At 47.2% G+C, this 15,002-nt stretch overlaps 1 protein-coding gene across 1 annotated transcript in view; it reads left to right on the plus strand.

Annotated features, from left to right (window-relative positions):
• The first annotated feature begins 14,631 nt into the window (after nt 1-14,631).
• The window catches only part of SLC36A4 (solute carrier family 36 member 4), a 109,211-nt gene continuing 108,840 nt past the window's right edge, over nt 14,632-15,002 (plus strand). Inside the window, exon 1 of the mRNA XM_025200836.1 lies at nt 14,632-14,712. Within this exon, the coding sequence (XP_025056621.1) occupies nt 14,685-14,712 (28 nt within the window). The 5' untranslated portion in view covers nt 14,632-14,684. The remainder of the gene's footprint in view (nt 14,713-15,002) is intronic.

Here is a 15,002-nt window from a genome sequence, read left to right on the forward strand (position 1 = left end):
TATCTTGTCCTATACTAATGTGCAGGTTTCAGAGCCACTCACAATCTTACCCTACAGCTGTTACCCTATGGGGTTAAAAGGTGTTAGAAATTATTATAATAGGTTACTGCCTAAACTTGGGTTTACCCAATAAGCAAATGACACCACATTACTTTGGGGTTTGAGATTAGCATTTTCCCTGCCTAAGTTCAACCCACTTAGTTACTTACTTTTAGAATTTTTTGAAATGTGTTAATTATACCTTGTGGTCAGGTTTGTCATTTTTACTGACCTTTATGCAAAAACTGTTAAGTCAGCTAAAGTTTGCAGTTTTGTGTTCTAGTTCCACTTCTTGGGGCCCATGTTAGTCTTATGATTGGTACAGACAGTTAATTTTAACATTACGGTCATGCTTATGACAGACAGGATACGTCTGGGAAACAATCTTGGAAGCTTCGCCTTAGCTAATATTAACTATATGCCATTGCTAGATGCTCTCAAGAAGCAAATCTTTTTTGTTATAATTTGCTCATTAACCCCTTTCGTTCTGGCCATCACAGTGGAGGGTAGATCATGCCTAACAAACCTGGTGTCCTTTCACAACCAGGTAACCTACCAACTGGACAAGGAACATGAGGTAGACATCATTTACCTTGACTTCAGTAAGGCTTTTGACTCAGTCTCCTATGAAATGCTCTCAGTAAAACTGGAGGGTATTAGCCTGGACCAGCCTACAGGGACGTGGGTGGAAAACTGGCTTAGACGCTGGTCCCAGAGAGTTGTAACTGATGGGATGGCCTCATCCTGGAGGGCTGTCTCCAGTGGTTTCACACAGGGATTGGTGTTTGGACCTGTGCTTTTTTACATATTTATAAATGATTTGGCTGAAGGGGTTGAATGCTCTATGATTAAGTTTGCCAATAATACCAAGCTGTGGGGCAATGTGGGCACACCTGAGGACAGGGTAAGGATCCAGGATGACCTAGAAAACTGGTTCTATGGGCTGATCAGAATCAGATAAGGTTCAACAGGGAAAGGTGCTGGGTCCTTCATCTGGGTAAGAAGAACCTTTCCCACATCCACAGGATAGGTGGCAGTCCACTGGCTGGCACAGCATCCAAATGAGACCTGGGGATCACAATTGACCAGAGGATGAATATGAGCCAACAGTGCAATGAGATTGCCAGCAGGATGAACAGGACACTGGCGTGGATCAGCCAGTGTGTTGCCAACAGATCCAGAGAGGTGCTTCTCCCTCTAGACTCAGTGTTGGTGAGGCCTCAGCTGGAGTACTGTGCCCAGTTTTGGGCACCACACTTCAAGAAGGACTCAGACAAACTCAAGAAGTTTCAGAGGAGGGCCATCCACATAATCAAGGACCTGGAGGATAGGTAGTATGAGGAGAAGCTCCGAGAACTGGGCTTGTTCAGCCTGAGCAAGAAGCGGCTGGGAGGTGACCTGATAGCCGCCTACAAGTATGTCAGGGGGGAGCACCAAGATCTGGTGGAGCAACTCTTTAGGAAGGCACCTCTCAAGAAGACAAGTACTAATGGTCACAAACTAATGGAGGGAAGATTTAGACTGGACATGAGAAAGAAATTCTTCTCCATAAGGGTAACCAGAATCTGGAAGATGCACCCAGAAGAAGTGGTGCAATCACCATCCTTGGAGGTGTTCAAGAGGAGGCTGGATAAACACCTTGTTGAGCTAGTTTGAGCTCATTATCCTCCTGCCTATGGTGGGGAACTGAACTTGATGATCTTTCAGGTCCCTTCCAGTCCACTGATTCAATGATTCTATGATAATTTTGAAACTGTTCCCATCAGTCAGGATTTTACCCTTTGTGTATCATATTATGCTCTTCTATTAATGGATATAACAAAAGGTGCAACAAAGCAGCCAGTCTTGGAGATTGAATAGTGCCATATTTGCCCATAGTGCCCTGACCCATGTGTGGTATCATGGCAGCTGACATCTGTGGGGCATACAGGTTAGGGTGCCTCTAGCTCTGGGGGAAATGGGGTGGATCCCCTGGCCTCTGCCCCTTCCAAAGCAACTCTTTTGCAGGGGGTGCATTCCCCCAAAACTGGGTGTATTGCATGGGGATTCATTCCCTATCCCGACCTGTCAGAAGTCTCAGTTGCCTTAACTAACTGCACCTCCCTTGGGATCCTCTTGTTTTTCTTACCTCACCTCCCTCCTCCTCCAGCCACAGGACAAGCAGTGCCCCCCAACAGGAATCACTCATCCCTGGGGGTGAAGAGCAGGAGGAGACATATGGGTAGGGGCGGAGGCAACCTCCTGGCAGCTGCCGCTTCCTGGTTCCCTGGGGATTGAGCAAAGAAAGCCAGGTAAACTTAGGTCTCCCTTTGTACTGGCTAACTGTAATGCACTCCCCAACCAAACATGTTTCCCCTGCCACAATGTTTCGGGGCATCTGGTGAAGTGTGAGGGCAAGCCCCTCAGAGGCATGGAGCAGAGGGCTTGGCTCCCCACTGCCAGTAGAGGACATAAGGCTGTCACTGCCCTGCCCTGCCCACCTGGCTCCAAGCTCCCAGCCTCTCAGAGCTTCCCCTGGAGCTGTGGACAACTACTCCCCCACCCCCTGGAGCTGGTAGCTAAACTGAACAGGAGTTGTGGCCCCAGGTCGGCATCTACATGTGAGTTCAGGTGCATTAATGTAAAGCTCCATTGACTGGTACCTGTATCTGTCAGTACAAGCAAATGACAGTTTACATTAATCTGTGATTCAGTAATTGCTGCATTTGTCTAGATGGTGACACTTTACTGCACATTAGATTAGTCTAATGCATAGTAAAGTGCATGTGTAAATTTACCCATTTTGCACCTGGGGTGGGGGGAGGGATGAAGGCAGGAGTATGTTGATCACAATAGATTGGGGGGCGGGGTGGAGGGGGAGCATCATCCTGCCTACTCTGCTTGCTCCTCTGCCCCTCAGATACATTGGTGTGGCACTGCACTGCTGAGCTCTTGAGGCTGGCCAGAGACAGCACAGAGATCCTCTTGCTGCTGCAAAGGTGTTTGATGGTGGGGAGCTGGGGCAGTGTGGGGTGGGAGCGGAGCACCATTCTGCTCTGTCCACTTGCCCCTGCCACCCCTGTACTGGTTTATGCAGCACTGTGCTGCCTGGCTCCTTTGGCCTAGCAGGGCATGTTCCTACATGCAGGGGCATGCACTTACAGCACTGAAAAAAGTAAGAGCACAAATTTGTATCACTACGTTTTGCTGCTGTGCACAGCTCTGGATGTGTTCTTTGGTGCAGGAAAAAATGCTCCACTTCAGGGAAACTGCCATTTCCTTGCTCCTCCTGGCTCCCAGCATGCTAGAGAAGCCAGGGAAGAACTAGAGGAGGGGAGACAGTCTGGCTGGCAGCCAGAGTGTTTCCTGGGAGGACACAGCCTCCAGTTGCTCCAGTGCATGCTCCTGAGGTGTGCATGTGCCACTTGTTTTTGCCACGGGTCTTTTTTTTTTTATACGGGGAGTTCCCGGTATCAAATTTTGGTGCTGCACTGCAAATTGAGGGCAACAAAAATGGTGAGGGAGCTGTGGGACATGACTTATGAGGAAAGACTGAAGGAACTGGGCTTATTTAGTTGAGAGAAGAGGAGAGCAAGAGGGATTTAATAGCAGCATTCAACTACCTGAAGAGGGGTTTGAAAGAGGATGGAACTAGACTGTTCTCAGTGGTGGCAGATGACAGAACAAGGAACAATGGTTTCAAGTTGCAGCAAGCAAAGTTCCTGTTAGATATCAGGAAAAATTTTATCACTAAGAGGGTAGTAAAACACTGGAACAGATTACCCAGACAGGTGGTGGAACCTCCATCCTTGGAAATTTTTAAAACCCAGCTAGACAGAGCTTTGGTTGGGATGATCTAGTTGGGAATGGTCCTGCTTTGAGTAAGGGGTTGGACTAGATGACCTCCTCTGCTCCCTTTCAACTCTAATTTTCTATGATTGTATGATTGTATGAGTCTATGAAATTTGCAGTGCAGCAAATGGTTACACATGCACCACATGCTGTTTTCAACACCTAAAACCACATGTGCATGCTCGTCTGGATGTACCCGCAAAAGCTGTCAGGGCTTCCCCTGCTGTAGCAAAGACTTCTGGTAGGGGTGAACCCAGTGCCCCCTCATAGCTGATGCCCTAGTGATGCTACTGTAAAAATGGTTGGACAGTTATATTGTCTCTAAGTAATTAACAAAAGAAGTCCTGACTTGACAAATAGCTAAGGGAAAATAGTCCTGGAGTGCATGAGAATTCATTATAGTGTGGTTTATTTAGGGATGGAGGCTGCAAGCTGAAGCAGATAAGCCTCCAGGGAGGCAGCTTGATGTACATTAAGCGGTAAGTTATCTTCTTATTCTATAAGATGGCCAGATAGAATAAGATGTCACATCTCTATTGATTGCAGTGCAGTTTGTCTGACTTACAGCAGCTATGGGTCTGGCATACAATACCTCAAGTGAGAAATGAGGCAAAGTTATATCTGGAAAGGAAGCATAAACAGATCAAATAAAATGGGAGCTGAAAGGGGAGATGTTTAGGAAGAGATAGAGTCAATGAGGACCGCTAAAAGAAAGATGGAAGACCTCAGATTTAGTACCTTAATATTCAGGCAAGAATTTCTCAGGGTGATATCTTTTATTAGAGCAGCTGACCTGATGAAGAATGCTTTGCATTTGAAATCTTGCCTAACTCCATCCCAACTATACAGTTGGTCCAGTAAAGGATATCACCCTAATAAATCCTTGCCTCTTGCTTAATTTCTGGACCATCACAGCTAAAACATCACTCTTACACTATCTAATATAATGTTCAACACTCCAACTTGAGAACTTTACCTACTAGATAATTGCTATAGTAATTTGATAAATGATTCACTTTGTAAGTGCTTGAGGAAAAATAAAATGATAATTATGTAAAATGGATTGGGTTAATTTAGCAACTTTGTTTTAGCCAATGGCTTCTTGTGACAAGGTGAGCTGTTTGATAAAGGAACAGCAGTGAATGTATAAAAACTTGAGTGTGGAAAGATATCTCCTACAATTCCAAAAGAGGTTTGCAGAAGGGAAGGAGAGATGTGGAGTAAATGGAACTGTCTGTTGAGGGTAGAGAAATATGTTGCCTAACTGGTTAAAATGAATAAACAGCATTTTTAAAGGAGGAGAATCTAGTCTTAAAGCCCTAGATTGGAAGTTAAGAAATCTGGGCTCTAATTGCAGTTCTAATGCAGTCTTGGTGGTCTGAAGACACTTCTCCATCTTAACTTACTGTTCTGTGAAAAAAGAGTAACATTACTTCCTTATTTTGCATGTATGCTGTAGGGTTCATACTGACATTTATAGCAAGCTATGAGTTCTTTGCAAGAAAGTACTATGGAAGCACAACGTTTTTACTATTAGTGTTGGCTAGTATTAGTACAGCAAGACTTTTATTATTAGTATTGACTAGAATCTTTCAGGGATCTCTTCTGGGCCCCCCAAAATTAAACATTTTTATTAAATGGACAATGGAGAAGAAAGTGCGCTTCTATTTCAGACAGAGTGAAAATGTCAAGTCTTCTTTGAAAGAATAATATTCCATTTTGTGTATTTCGTTGAAGTGGAAACATTTTGCTTGGAACATTTTAAAAATGAGGATAAGAGAGTGGCTTGCATAGGAAAGAATAATCAAGCACACATAGATTAGGGGATGAGCTTACTGTTGGATCATCATCACAGTCAAAGAACTTACTTATATGTAGTAAGTAGCAGATGAAAGATTCCCCTGGCTCATGGGAGTGATACCAGCAAGTGTGCATCCACTGATACTGGCAGAACTCCAGTCATAATACATGATCCCTTTTGATCATATACTTTGTTTCTCTTCCTCAGCTGCTCACCATTAAGATCACAGGTAGTCGAATGACATTTTTGTGGGTATGGAATTAACGGTTTAATACTCGAGATTGGAAGGGGAGTTGCCCTTTGATATATGGGCAGCTGTATAAGAATTTGTCATTTATTTGCTTAGTGTGGCTATTCCAGTTGTCAGGAGGAGGCACTGAAGCCTGTTAATGTAATTGTGGTATTGCCTGTAACTGGTTAATAGGCATTCAGACAACTTGGCAAATCTCAGGAACTGCTAGTGGCTTTGGGGAGACATAGATAGTGGAACTACTGATGGAGGAAATCAAAAAGGAGGAAGAATTAAATCATGTACTTAACTAAAATCAGCTACAAATACAGAAGCAGGCCAACCAGGGGAAAGGCACTCCTGGATTTGGTTTTGGCCAAAGAGGATGATCTAGTGAGTAACCTGAGGACTGAGGGTAATCTAGGTGATAGCGACCATAAGACAATTACTTTCACCATCTATCACAAGGCAGGGAAATCAGTCAGTAGGGTAGAAATCCTTGATTTTAGGAAAGCTGACTTCTACAAGCCTCGGAGATTGGTGGATGAGGCCCTGTGGGACCATGGTCTGATGGGGAAGGGAGTCCAAGAAGGGTGGTCATTCCTCAAGGATACGATTCTTGGAGCACAAAGGAGGTCTATTGCTGTTTGTAAGAAAGGTAGCAAAAGGGCTGAGAGGCTGCCCTGGCTCAATAGGAAGGTCATGAACCTCCTGAAAACAAAAAAAAAAGAGAGGCCTTTAAGAGATGGAAGCTGGGCATTACCCCCAAGGAAGAGCAGGCAAGGTTCTACCCAAAGAGCATTACCTGCCTATGTCCTTAGATCAACACGGCTACAACCAAAAACCCAGCCCCAAGGAGGGGTACACAGGAATGGCCCACACCTGTAGGGAGTGGATTAGAAAAGCAAAGGCAGAAACTGAATACAAACTGGCAACCATAATCAAAGACAATAAAAAAATCCTTCTTTAGATACATAGGAAGCAAGGGGGGAAAAGGGAAACAATGAATGCAATGGGACAGTTGATATCTGACACTCAGGAGAAAACCAAACTCCTAAATGAATACTTTGTGTCGGTATCCACCAGACCAAGAATATGAAGTTGCCTGACAGGAAGCAGGATGGACAATGTGGGGGTGACTACTGATTTATAATCAGCAAAGATCTTGTGAAGGAATACCTAGAGAGGCTGGATATCCACAAGTTAGCAGGACTGGATTAACTATATCCAAGAGTGCTGAGAGAACTGGAGAACACCATTGTACAACCAATAGTGAAGCTGTTCAAGAACTCATGGCACTCAGGAGAGGTCCCAGAAGACTGGGAGAGGGCCAATGTGGTACCTATCTTCAAGAAAGGAAGGAAGCAGGACCCAGGGAATTATAGTCCAATCAGTCTGACCTCAATCCCTGGAAAAATCCTGGAAAAAAATGATCATATAATCCATCAGTGATAGGCTAACTGAAGGCAGTGTTCTAAAAGACAGCCAACATGGCTTTGTTGCAGGCAGGTCATGCCTGACCAATCTCATCTCCTATGATCAGGTACCACCTGAATAACGGAGATAAGGTCAACATCATAAACTTCGATTTCAAAAAGGACCACCCCCTACTGGCCCACTACAGTCCTCATGGTTAAAATTGAGAAATTGTGGCCTCAACAACTTCACAGTTCAGTGGCTGTGGAAACTGGCTTTGAGGTCAGACCTAGAGAGTGATAATAGATGGTGTGACCGGTGTGGGAGACTTATTGAGGGGTGGGTCTAAATTATGCCAAGGAGGCCCCTTAGGTCGGCGGACTAAGGGAGGCTTCCTAATCAGCCCCTGACTTGGGGAAGTGCCCCAAGTGCTTGTATTGGGTCTAGCACCCATTGGACAATCAGGCCTGTGTTTTCCAAGGTGCACAGAGCCAGAAGTGAGTCCAGAGCCTTGGATGGTGGCAGCGGGAACCCCAGGCTAGCGGGTGTGCTCCAGGGAAGGGGTCGGCCGGACGGGAGGCACCCCGAGGGAGGCACTCGGAGCCTGGAAGGTGGTCGGGAGCAGGGAGGTGGGCGGCTCAACGCAGGAGCGCCCCCTACTGGCCCGCCACAGATGGAACTGAGTCAACATGGCAAAGTGATGTCCCCACAAGGCTAAGTGCTCGGACCGGTGCTTTCTAACATTTTTATCAGTGATTTGGATGTGGGTATAGAAAGCGTACTGGCAAAGTGTGAGGATGACACCAAGTTCTAGGGGACTGCTGTCACACTGGAAGACAGGCTGAGGATACAGGCTGACCTGGACAGACTTGTAAAATGGGTGGATCTAAATGTGATGATGCTTAACACTGAGAAATGTACAGTACTTCATTTCGGAAGAAATAATCCACAAAATACTTACAGGCTCAGTGATGCCACACTAGCCAGCACCACAACTGAAAGAGACCTGGGGGTCATGATCAACCACAAAGTGAACATGAGCCGCCAGTGAAATGCTAAAGCTGACAAAGCAAACAACACTCTGGCATGCATCAACCAATGCATCTCAAACATTAAGGATGTCATCCTCCCTCCCTTCTCAGCATTGGTGAAACTGCAACCGGAGTACTGCATCTAGTTCTGGGTGCTGCATTTCAAGAGGGATGTAGAGAAGCTGGAAAGAGTCCAGAGGAGGGCCACACGAAGGATTAAAGGTTTGATGAACAGACCATACAAGGAGAGGCTGAAGGACATGGGACTGTACAGCTTAGAAAAGAGAAGACTCAGGGGGTACTTGGTGGCAGCCTTTAAGTATATAAAGGGCGAACATCAGGGGTTAGGAAAACATCTGTTCACCAAGGCACCCCAGGGGGAGACTAGTTAATGGTCATAAACTGATAGAAGGTCACTTCAGATTAGACATAAGGAAAATTTTCTTTACGGTTCATGTGTCTAGAATCTGGAACAGACTCCTGCCAGGTGGTACAGTCACCTTCCCTGGAGGTCTTCAAAAGATGACTGCAAGCACACTTCGCTGGGATCATCTGACCTCAGCAGTCTTTCCTGCCTTAGAGCAAGGGGACTGGACCTGATGATCTCGTGAGGTCCCTTCTGTCGCCGCTGAGAGCCGTGGCGCGGGGTTCGGGGCTTTAGGAGCCCTAGTCGGCGGGCGGGTACTTGTGACGCTTGGAGTGGAATCAGGTACTCAAGCGTTTTGGTTAAACAAAAGGTTGTTTACTTACACTGCTCGTACAGTGCAGGTCAGATGCTTGCTTCGGTTACGGTTACAAACTTGGGTCGGGCAGAAATTACAAAGATGTTGGTCGGTCTGCAGATGTGTTCGGGGTGTTCGGGCCAGCAGTCGGGTGGGGGTGTGCTAGGCCCCCTTGGGTCAGTGACAGGGAGTCCTTAGTGGGTGATCAGGCCGCTAAGTTCTTCTCTAAGACACGCGTGGAGTTTGCTAGGCTCCACAGTGTACTCAGAGTTCTCCACGAGGTGTATGTGGAGTTCTCCAACTTGGGTGGAAACTGCTCAAGCTTTTTATACGGCTAGCAAGCCAATCACTAGCCGCCAGGTAGGAATAATTTAGAACAGTCCAATAGTGGGGTACAAATTTGCATAAGATTGGCGGGAACTCCTTTGCACCGTGCATACTGTCCGAGCCCCCAAGGTCTGGAACAGCCTGCCACCGGAGGTGGTTCAAGCGCCTTCATTGAACACCTTCAAGATGAAACTGGATGCTTATCTTGCTGGGATCCTCTGACCACAGCTGACTTCCTGCCCTTTGGGCAGGGGGCTGGACTCGATGATCTTCCGAGGTCCCTTCCAGCCCTGATGTCTATGAAATTTCTGTGCTGCAAAGAAGAAATGCACACTGCAAAGAAAGCTACAAATTGGTGGGAACTTTTTCTAGGTCATAACATATAGTCACTGGGCTCTGGAGTTTTCCACTCGTGACCTACTTACATGACCTACTTACAGAATGATTGACAGACTGCCTTCTGTAATCCTCCACTGCACTATAGGCATATGAACAATGGGTTCTGACACCTTCCAGCTCCTAACTTCTATGAATCTATGAAAATATCTTACTAGCTGTGCCCATCACCAACTTTACAGATCTGGCTCATGTACCTTGCCCACAGGAGCAGGAAAATGTCTAGCATTCCCCTGCCCCCCCCGTTCATTTAATCTTATACAGGGTCTTTCTAGTAGGGGTGTGAGAAGGGGGCCCTATTCTGTTTGGATTTGGCCCGAATCAGGGACAGTGATTCAATGTGTTGATTCGTATCACTGTCCTGATTCGATTTGATCGAATCCGAATCTGAAGATTTGATGCTGATTCAGAGAATCAGAGATTTGGACACAGGCACGGCTTTAAAAGTTTTTTCTACGTACCTCAAGGTAGCAGACGCGGCTTGTGAACGCTGCAATGCTAGGGCAGATGGAGCGTCCCACAGGAGTGCGGTGGGGCCCTCCACATGCTCAGCGGTGAACTCAGAAGTGGACTGGAAGTACTTCTGGGCTACTTCCAGGGCCCCTAGGGAGTGTGCTGGGAGCCCACCCCCCCAGGCCTTCCTGGCTTGGCAATCGTCCATAGGGGGACCCTGGGTGCCTTCCCCCCCCCGCCCCCCCGACCCAAGAGGCACCAGTCACTGAGCTGAGGGGAAGTGGGGGGGCGGGGGACAGTGCACTCCCCAGAGGACCTGGAAATAGACTGGAAGTGCTTCTGCTCCACTTCTGGGTCTGCTGCTGAGCATGCTGGAGAGCCTCCCGTGCTTCTATGAGACACTCCATGCACCCCAGCATCACAGCACTCACAAGCCCCTGCTACCTAGAGGTATGTAGAAAAACATTTGAAGATGTGTCTATGTCCGAATCTCCGAATCTTTCTGAATCTCTCTCAATTGATTCAGAGGGTTGCGATTCAATTCAGAGAGATTAAAGGGTCCTCTTATTCGATTCAGATTCAGAGATTTGGCCACCGAATCGGGCTGAATCTCCACTGAATCAAATCAGGGACTGAAGCTTCACATAGCCCTACTTTCTAGCCACCTTCTCCCATCTGGATCCCCCCAAAAAGATGCACATGGCTCTCTGGATTCTGTGGGTGACATGCATAGAAGTGCAGAAGACCAGTGCATTGTACAAAATCACTGGTAGCAACACTACCTTCATATCATAAGCACCACACATCCCCAATAGAGAGGCAACAAAAGTGCCACAGACCCAGCCTCTGCTTAACCTTAGCCTCTATTTCTCTCCTTTACCTTCCTTCCACTCAGCTTAGGATCAAACTCTACCTTGAGGATCTCAACCCTCTCACAGGGAACAGAAACCCCCAGGGAATAAAGAAAAAATAAAAATGTATACCACCATACCTGCAAAGAGAGTCAGCACTGAGAAGAACTGAGTTGAATGGATGATAAACAGAGGAGCAATTTTTAAAATTAAAAAGTATCTATCCATCTATATATTTGTGTGTATATATATATTTATGTGTGTGTGTGTGAATGTGTATATGTATATGTGTGTGTGTATATGTATATCCTTTATCATAGACTTCTACTGCACCTTTTCTTTTCCAAACCACCTTAATAAACCCGTCACCTGTTACAATAACTGCACTTGCTCCCCTGTGCCCACGCAAACCTGCCCTCTGACCTTCCCTATCCCAAACACAGTCTTTTAGTCCCGGCCCCAGTTTGGGGTTTCCCTTCTCAGTTCATTCACAGTCCTTGTCGCTGTCGATGTTGTGGTCTCTTCCACTGCTGCTGCTCCTGTTGTTGTCCTCCTCGCTGTCTTCAGGTCCAGTTGTGTCACTGTCCTCTTCGTTCTCTCTGTCCACTTCCTTTCCTGGAGGGGCTTTGAACAGCCTGTGCCATATGTCCCTTTTCCAGGTGGAGTTGGCTGTGTTCTCTCTGTACACTCCCACTGCTTTCCCGTAGTAGGACTGGAGTTAGCTCAGAAACATTTTAACACAGTCCATTTGCTTAAGCATAATGTGACTGTACATCAGGAAGTTCCTGCATTGCCACAGGGTGCTTCTGATGCAGGACACAAGCAGGTTGTCTGGGACCCCTGACATTTCATCAGGTGTCCATACAGCACCACCACCCTTGTCATCAGCCTGACCCCTGTCATTTCCTCCAGGAGTTTCTACACTCCCTTGTCAAAAGTGCAGAGCCAAAACAGGCAGTTCATGATTTCACTCATTCCTTAGCAGCCTTTCCTGGTACAGCTGAGCTTAGAGTAGTGTCTTGTTCTGTGCCTCCACCTTTTTATTGGGAGTATATAATAAGCTATGAAGCAGTTTGAGTCTCTATAACATAGAAGCACTCGCATGCATCTTATTCACAAAAACCATGCGAGTGCTTCTATATCCACCACCCATTAAACTCAGTCCTCCTCAGTGCTGACTCTCTTTGAAGGCAAGGTGAATATACATTTTGACTTCCTCTTCACTCCTACAGCTGAACTACATCTTTTTTTCCATTGTAATCATTCTTGTTTCTTACCCAGCCTTAAATGCCTGGCAAACATCACCAAACAGAGCCCCAAACAGTTCACCCAGAATCCATCTCTTGCCCTCTCTTAGCCTGTTGCATATGATGTGTGGCCCCGCCCTTCATGAGATGGAGCCAGACCAAGTTGTCCCATGTCTCATCTGCATATACATTTTTGGAAGATCCCAGGACTCCTGACAAGAAGTCCTGACAAGGTATCTCTAAAGCCCCAGATCCATGGGTGCAGGAGGGAAGATGCTTGCCTCGTGGTAGGGTCACAATCTTGATGATGAGCTCTGCTCAGTCAAATTTTGGAACTTGACTTTTGGCTGTTGCCTGATAGAACTCGGAACTGATTTGGCCTTGATGAAGATCAAAGAAAAAAAAAAAAGAAGTGGTAGGTTCCTATCCGTATCTTTACTCCATGTTGGTGACATGTTTTATAGTCATGTTCATTGTCAGCTGAGTTTTAACAACGTTATCATTGGTTTTCTTTACTGAGCATGTGCTGTTTTTTGCAGCACTGGAGCGATGGCTGTGTCAGTGGCTGCTGCTTCCCTGCTGCCAAATTTCTGGGACTCTGGGCAGCCCTGTAGGCTGCCTAGCGTGGCTCTGTTGGCCAGATGTGGCCCATGGATCAGGGGTTTCATAGTTTCATAGTTTTTAGGGGCTGGAAGGGAACTAACAGATCATCAGGGCCAGCCCCCTTGCACTTGGGCAGGAAAGACTGATGGAGTCAAATGACCCCAGCAAGGTGGGCGTCAAGACGCTTTTTGAAGATTGCCAGGGTGGGTGACTGTACCACCGCTGCGAGGAGGTTGGGCACCCCTGCACTGGGACACCTGAAGAGAACAGAGGGAAGGGTCCAGTATTGCTTTTGTGTTGCTTTTGCAACAATAGCACTTGGGCAGGAAAGACTGATGGAGTCAAATGACCCCAGCAAGGTGGGCGTCAAGACGCTTTTTGAAGATTGCCAGGGTGGGTGACTGTACCACCGCTGCGAGGAGGTTGGGCACCCCTGCACTGGGACACCTGAAGAGAACAGAGGGAAGGGTCCAGTATTGCTTTTGTGTTGCTTTTGCAACAATATATACTGCCATTTGTCTAGGGTTGAGAGGAAGTTGTGGTGGTTGTTGTGGCCATGAAGGGCTTGGTGCTATGGGAGAAGCAAGGATGCTTGTGGCTGGTGTCTATCATTGAACCAGCAGCAGGGCTGCGGGCAAGCTCTGTGGTGTGGCAGCAGCCTGCCTCCCTCACTAAGAGCCTCCCTTGCAGCCCTAGCTGCGGTTCCCTGAGGCTCTCAGCTGGAGGAAGATTTCCTGGCCCCCCTGGTCCTTGAGAGGAAGGAAACCCGGGTGCAGTGCCAGGGGATGCAAGGCCAGGAGGAGGCGCTGCACCAGTGTTGCCAAGTCTTATATATGAAATTATTGTATTGGAAGCGCATAATGATCACATTTGCTGAAAAACTGGCTAATATATGCAAACTGAAAATATATGCAAATAAGTATATTATAACTGTGGATTATTATTATTTTTTTAAATATATGTCTTTATATAGGTATCCAGGTTGTAGCTGTATTGGTCTAGAGGAAAAGGCAATCAGGACTCGTAGTAGAAATGATATCTTTTATGAGACTTTCATTTCTACCCAGGAGAACTTTTACAATCTTTTCTGCAGTGCCTGATGAAGGGTATTTGTGCCCGAAAGCTCGCAATTAAAGGATTTGTTTTGCAAAAATCTTGCCGGTCTACTAAAAGATATTATCTTTACTACGAGTCCTGAATGTCTTTATATATACATCAGTGTTAAATATAGCTACACGTTCTATGCAAATACGTCTTATTATTTACTTTGCATTGCTTCCTGTACCTCCCAGTGAGTGAGTGAGAACTGGCTCATCAAAGTTGAAGCATTTCTTTATTTGGGAGCAAGCTGTTGCAAGAAAGAGCTGAGAGCAAACCCGACAGTCAGTTAAGATGTTCTCAGACTGACAGGGCTTTGCATATGTCATCGGGTATTTTGATCACTTTTTTTTTACTATTATTAATCGTACTTTGCAAAAGTTGAAGTTATCGTACAAATACGGTAATTACCGCACACACTGTAACGCTGCGCAACACCTCGCAGCCGGCGAGCCTCCTACTAGCTCCGGAGGACCAACACTGCCCCCGCCCTCCTTGCATGTCCTGTCTGTCTTCCTGGCTGATGTCTATGGTATATTCGAGGGGAAAGACAGGGGGAGGATGGTACTGAGCATGCGCACATCGCGCCTGCGCCGGCCGGCTCCACATCGGGCAGGGCGAGCAGAGGGACCGCGGGGAGATGGAGGCGGCGGCCCGGGAAGAGCTGGGTAGTGTGCTCGGGGCTGGATGGAGATGGCGGAGGGGTGGGTGGTGGCGGAGGGTGGTGGCGTCTTACGCACCGCGGAGGTAGGGTGTCAGGGGGAGCTGAGGAGCTTGGCTCCCCCTCCGCCCGGCCGGGAATGGTTTGCGCCGCTGGGAGGGCGGGATATACCATTGCGCTGCGGCATGGGGGTGCGCCGTCCCCTCCTCAGCGGCCGGAGCTTCCCCCTCCCCCTGGCGGGGACGCGCGGGGGCGGGGCGTGTGCGAGGCTCCGCCCCCTTGGGCGGGGTGGGCGGG

Source organism: Alligator sinensis, unplaced genomic scaffold (assembly GCF_000455745.1).
Source record: "Alligator sinensis unplaced genomic scaffold, ASM45574v1 scaffold602_1, whole genome shotgun sequence".
NCBI classification, from domain to species: Eukaryota; Metazoa; Chordata; order Crocodylia; family Alligatoridae; genus Alligator; species Alligator sinensis.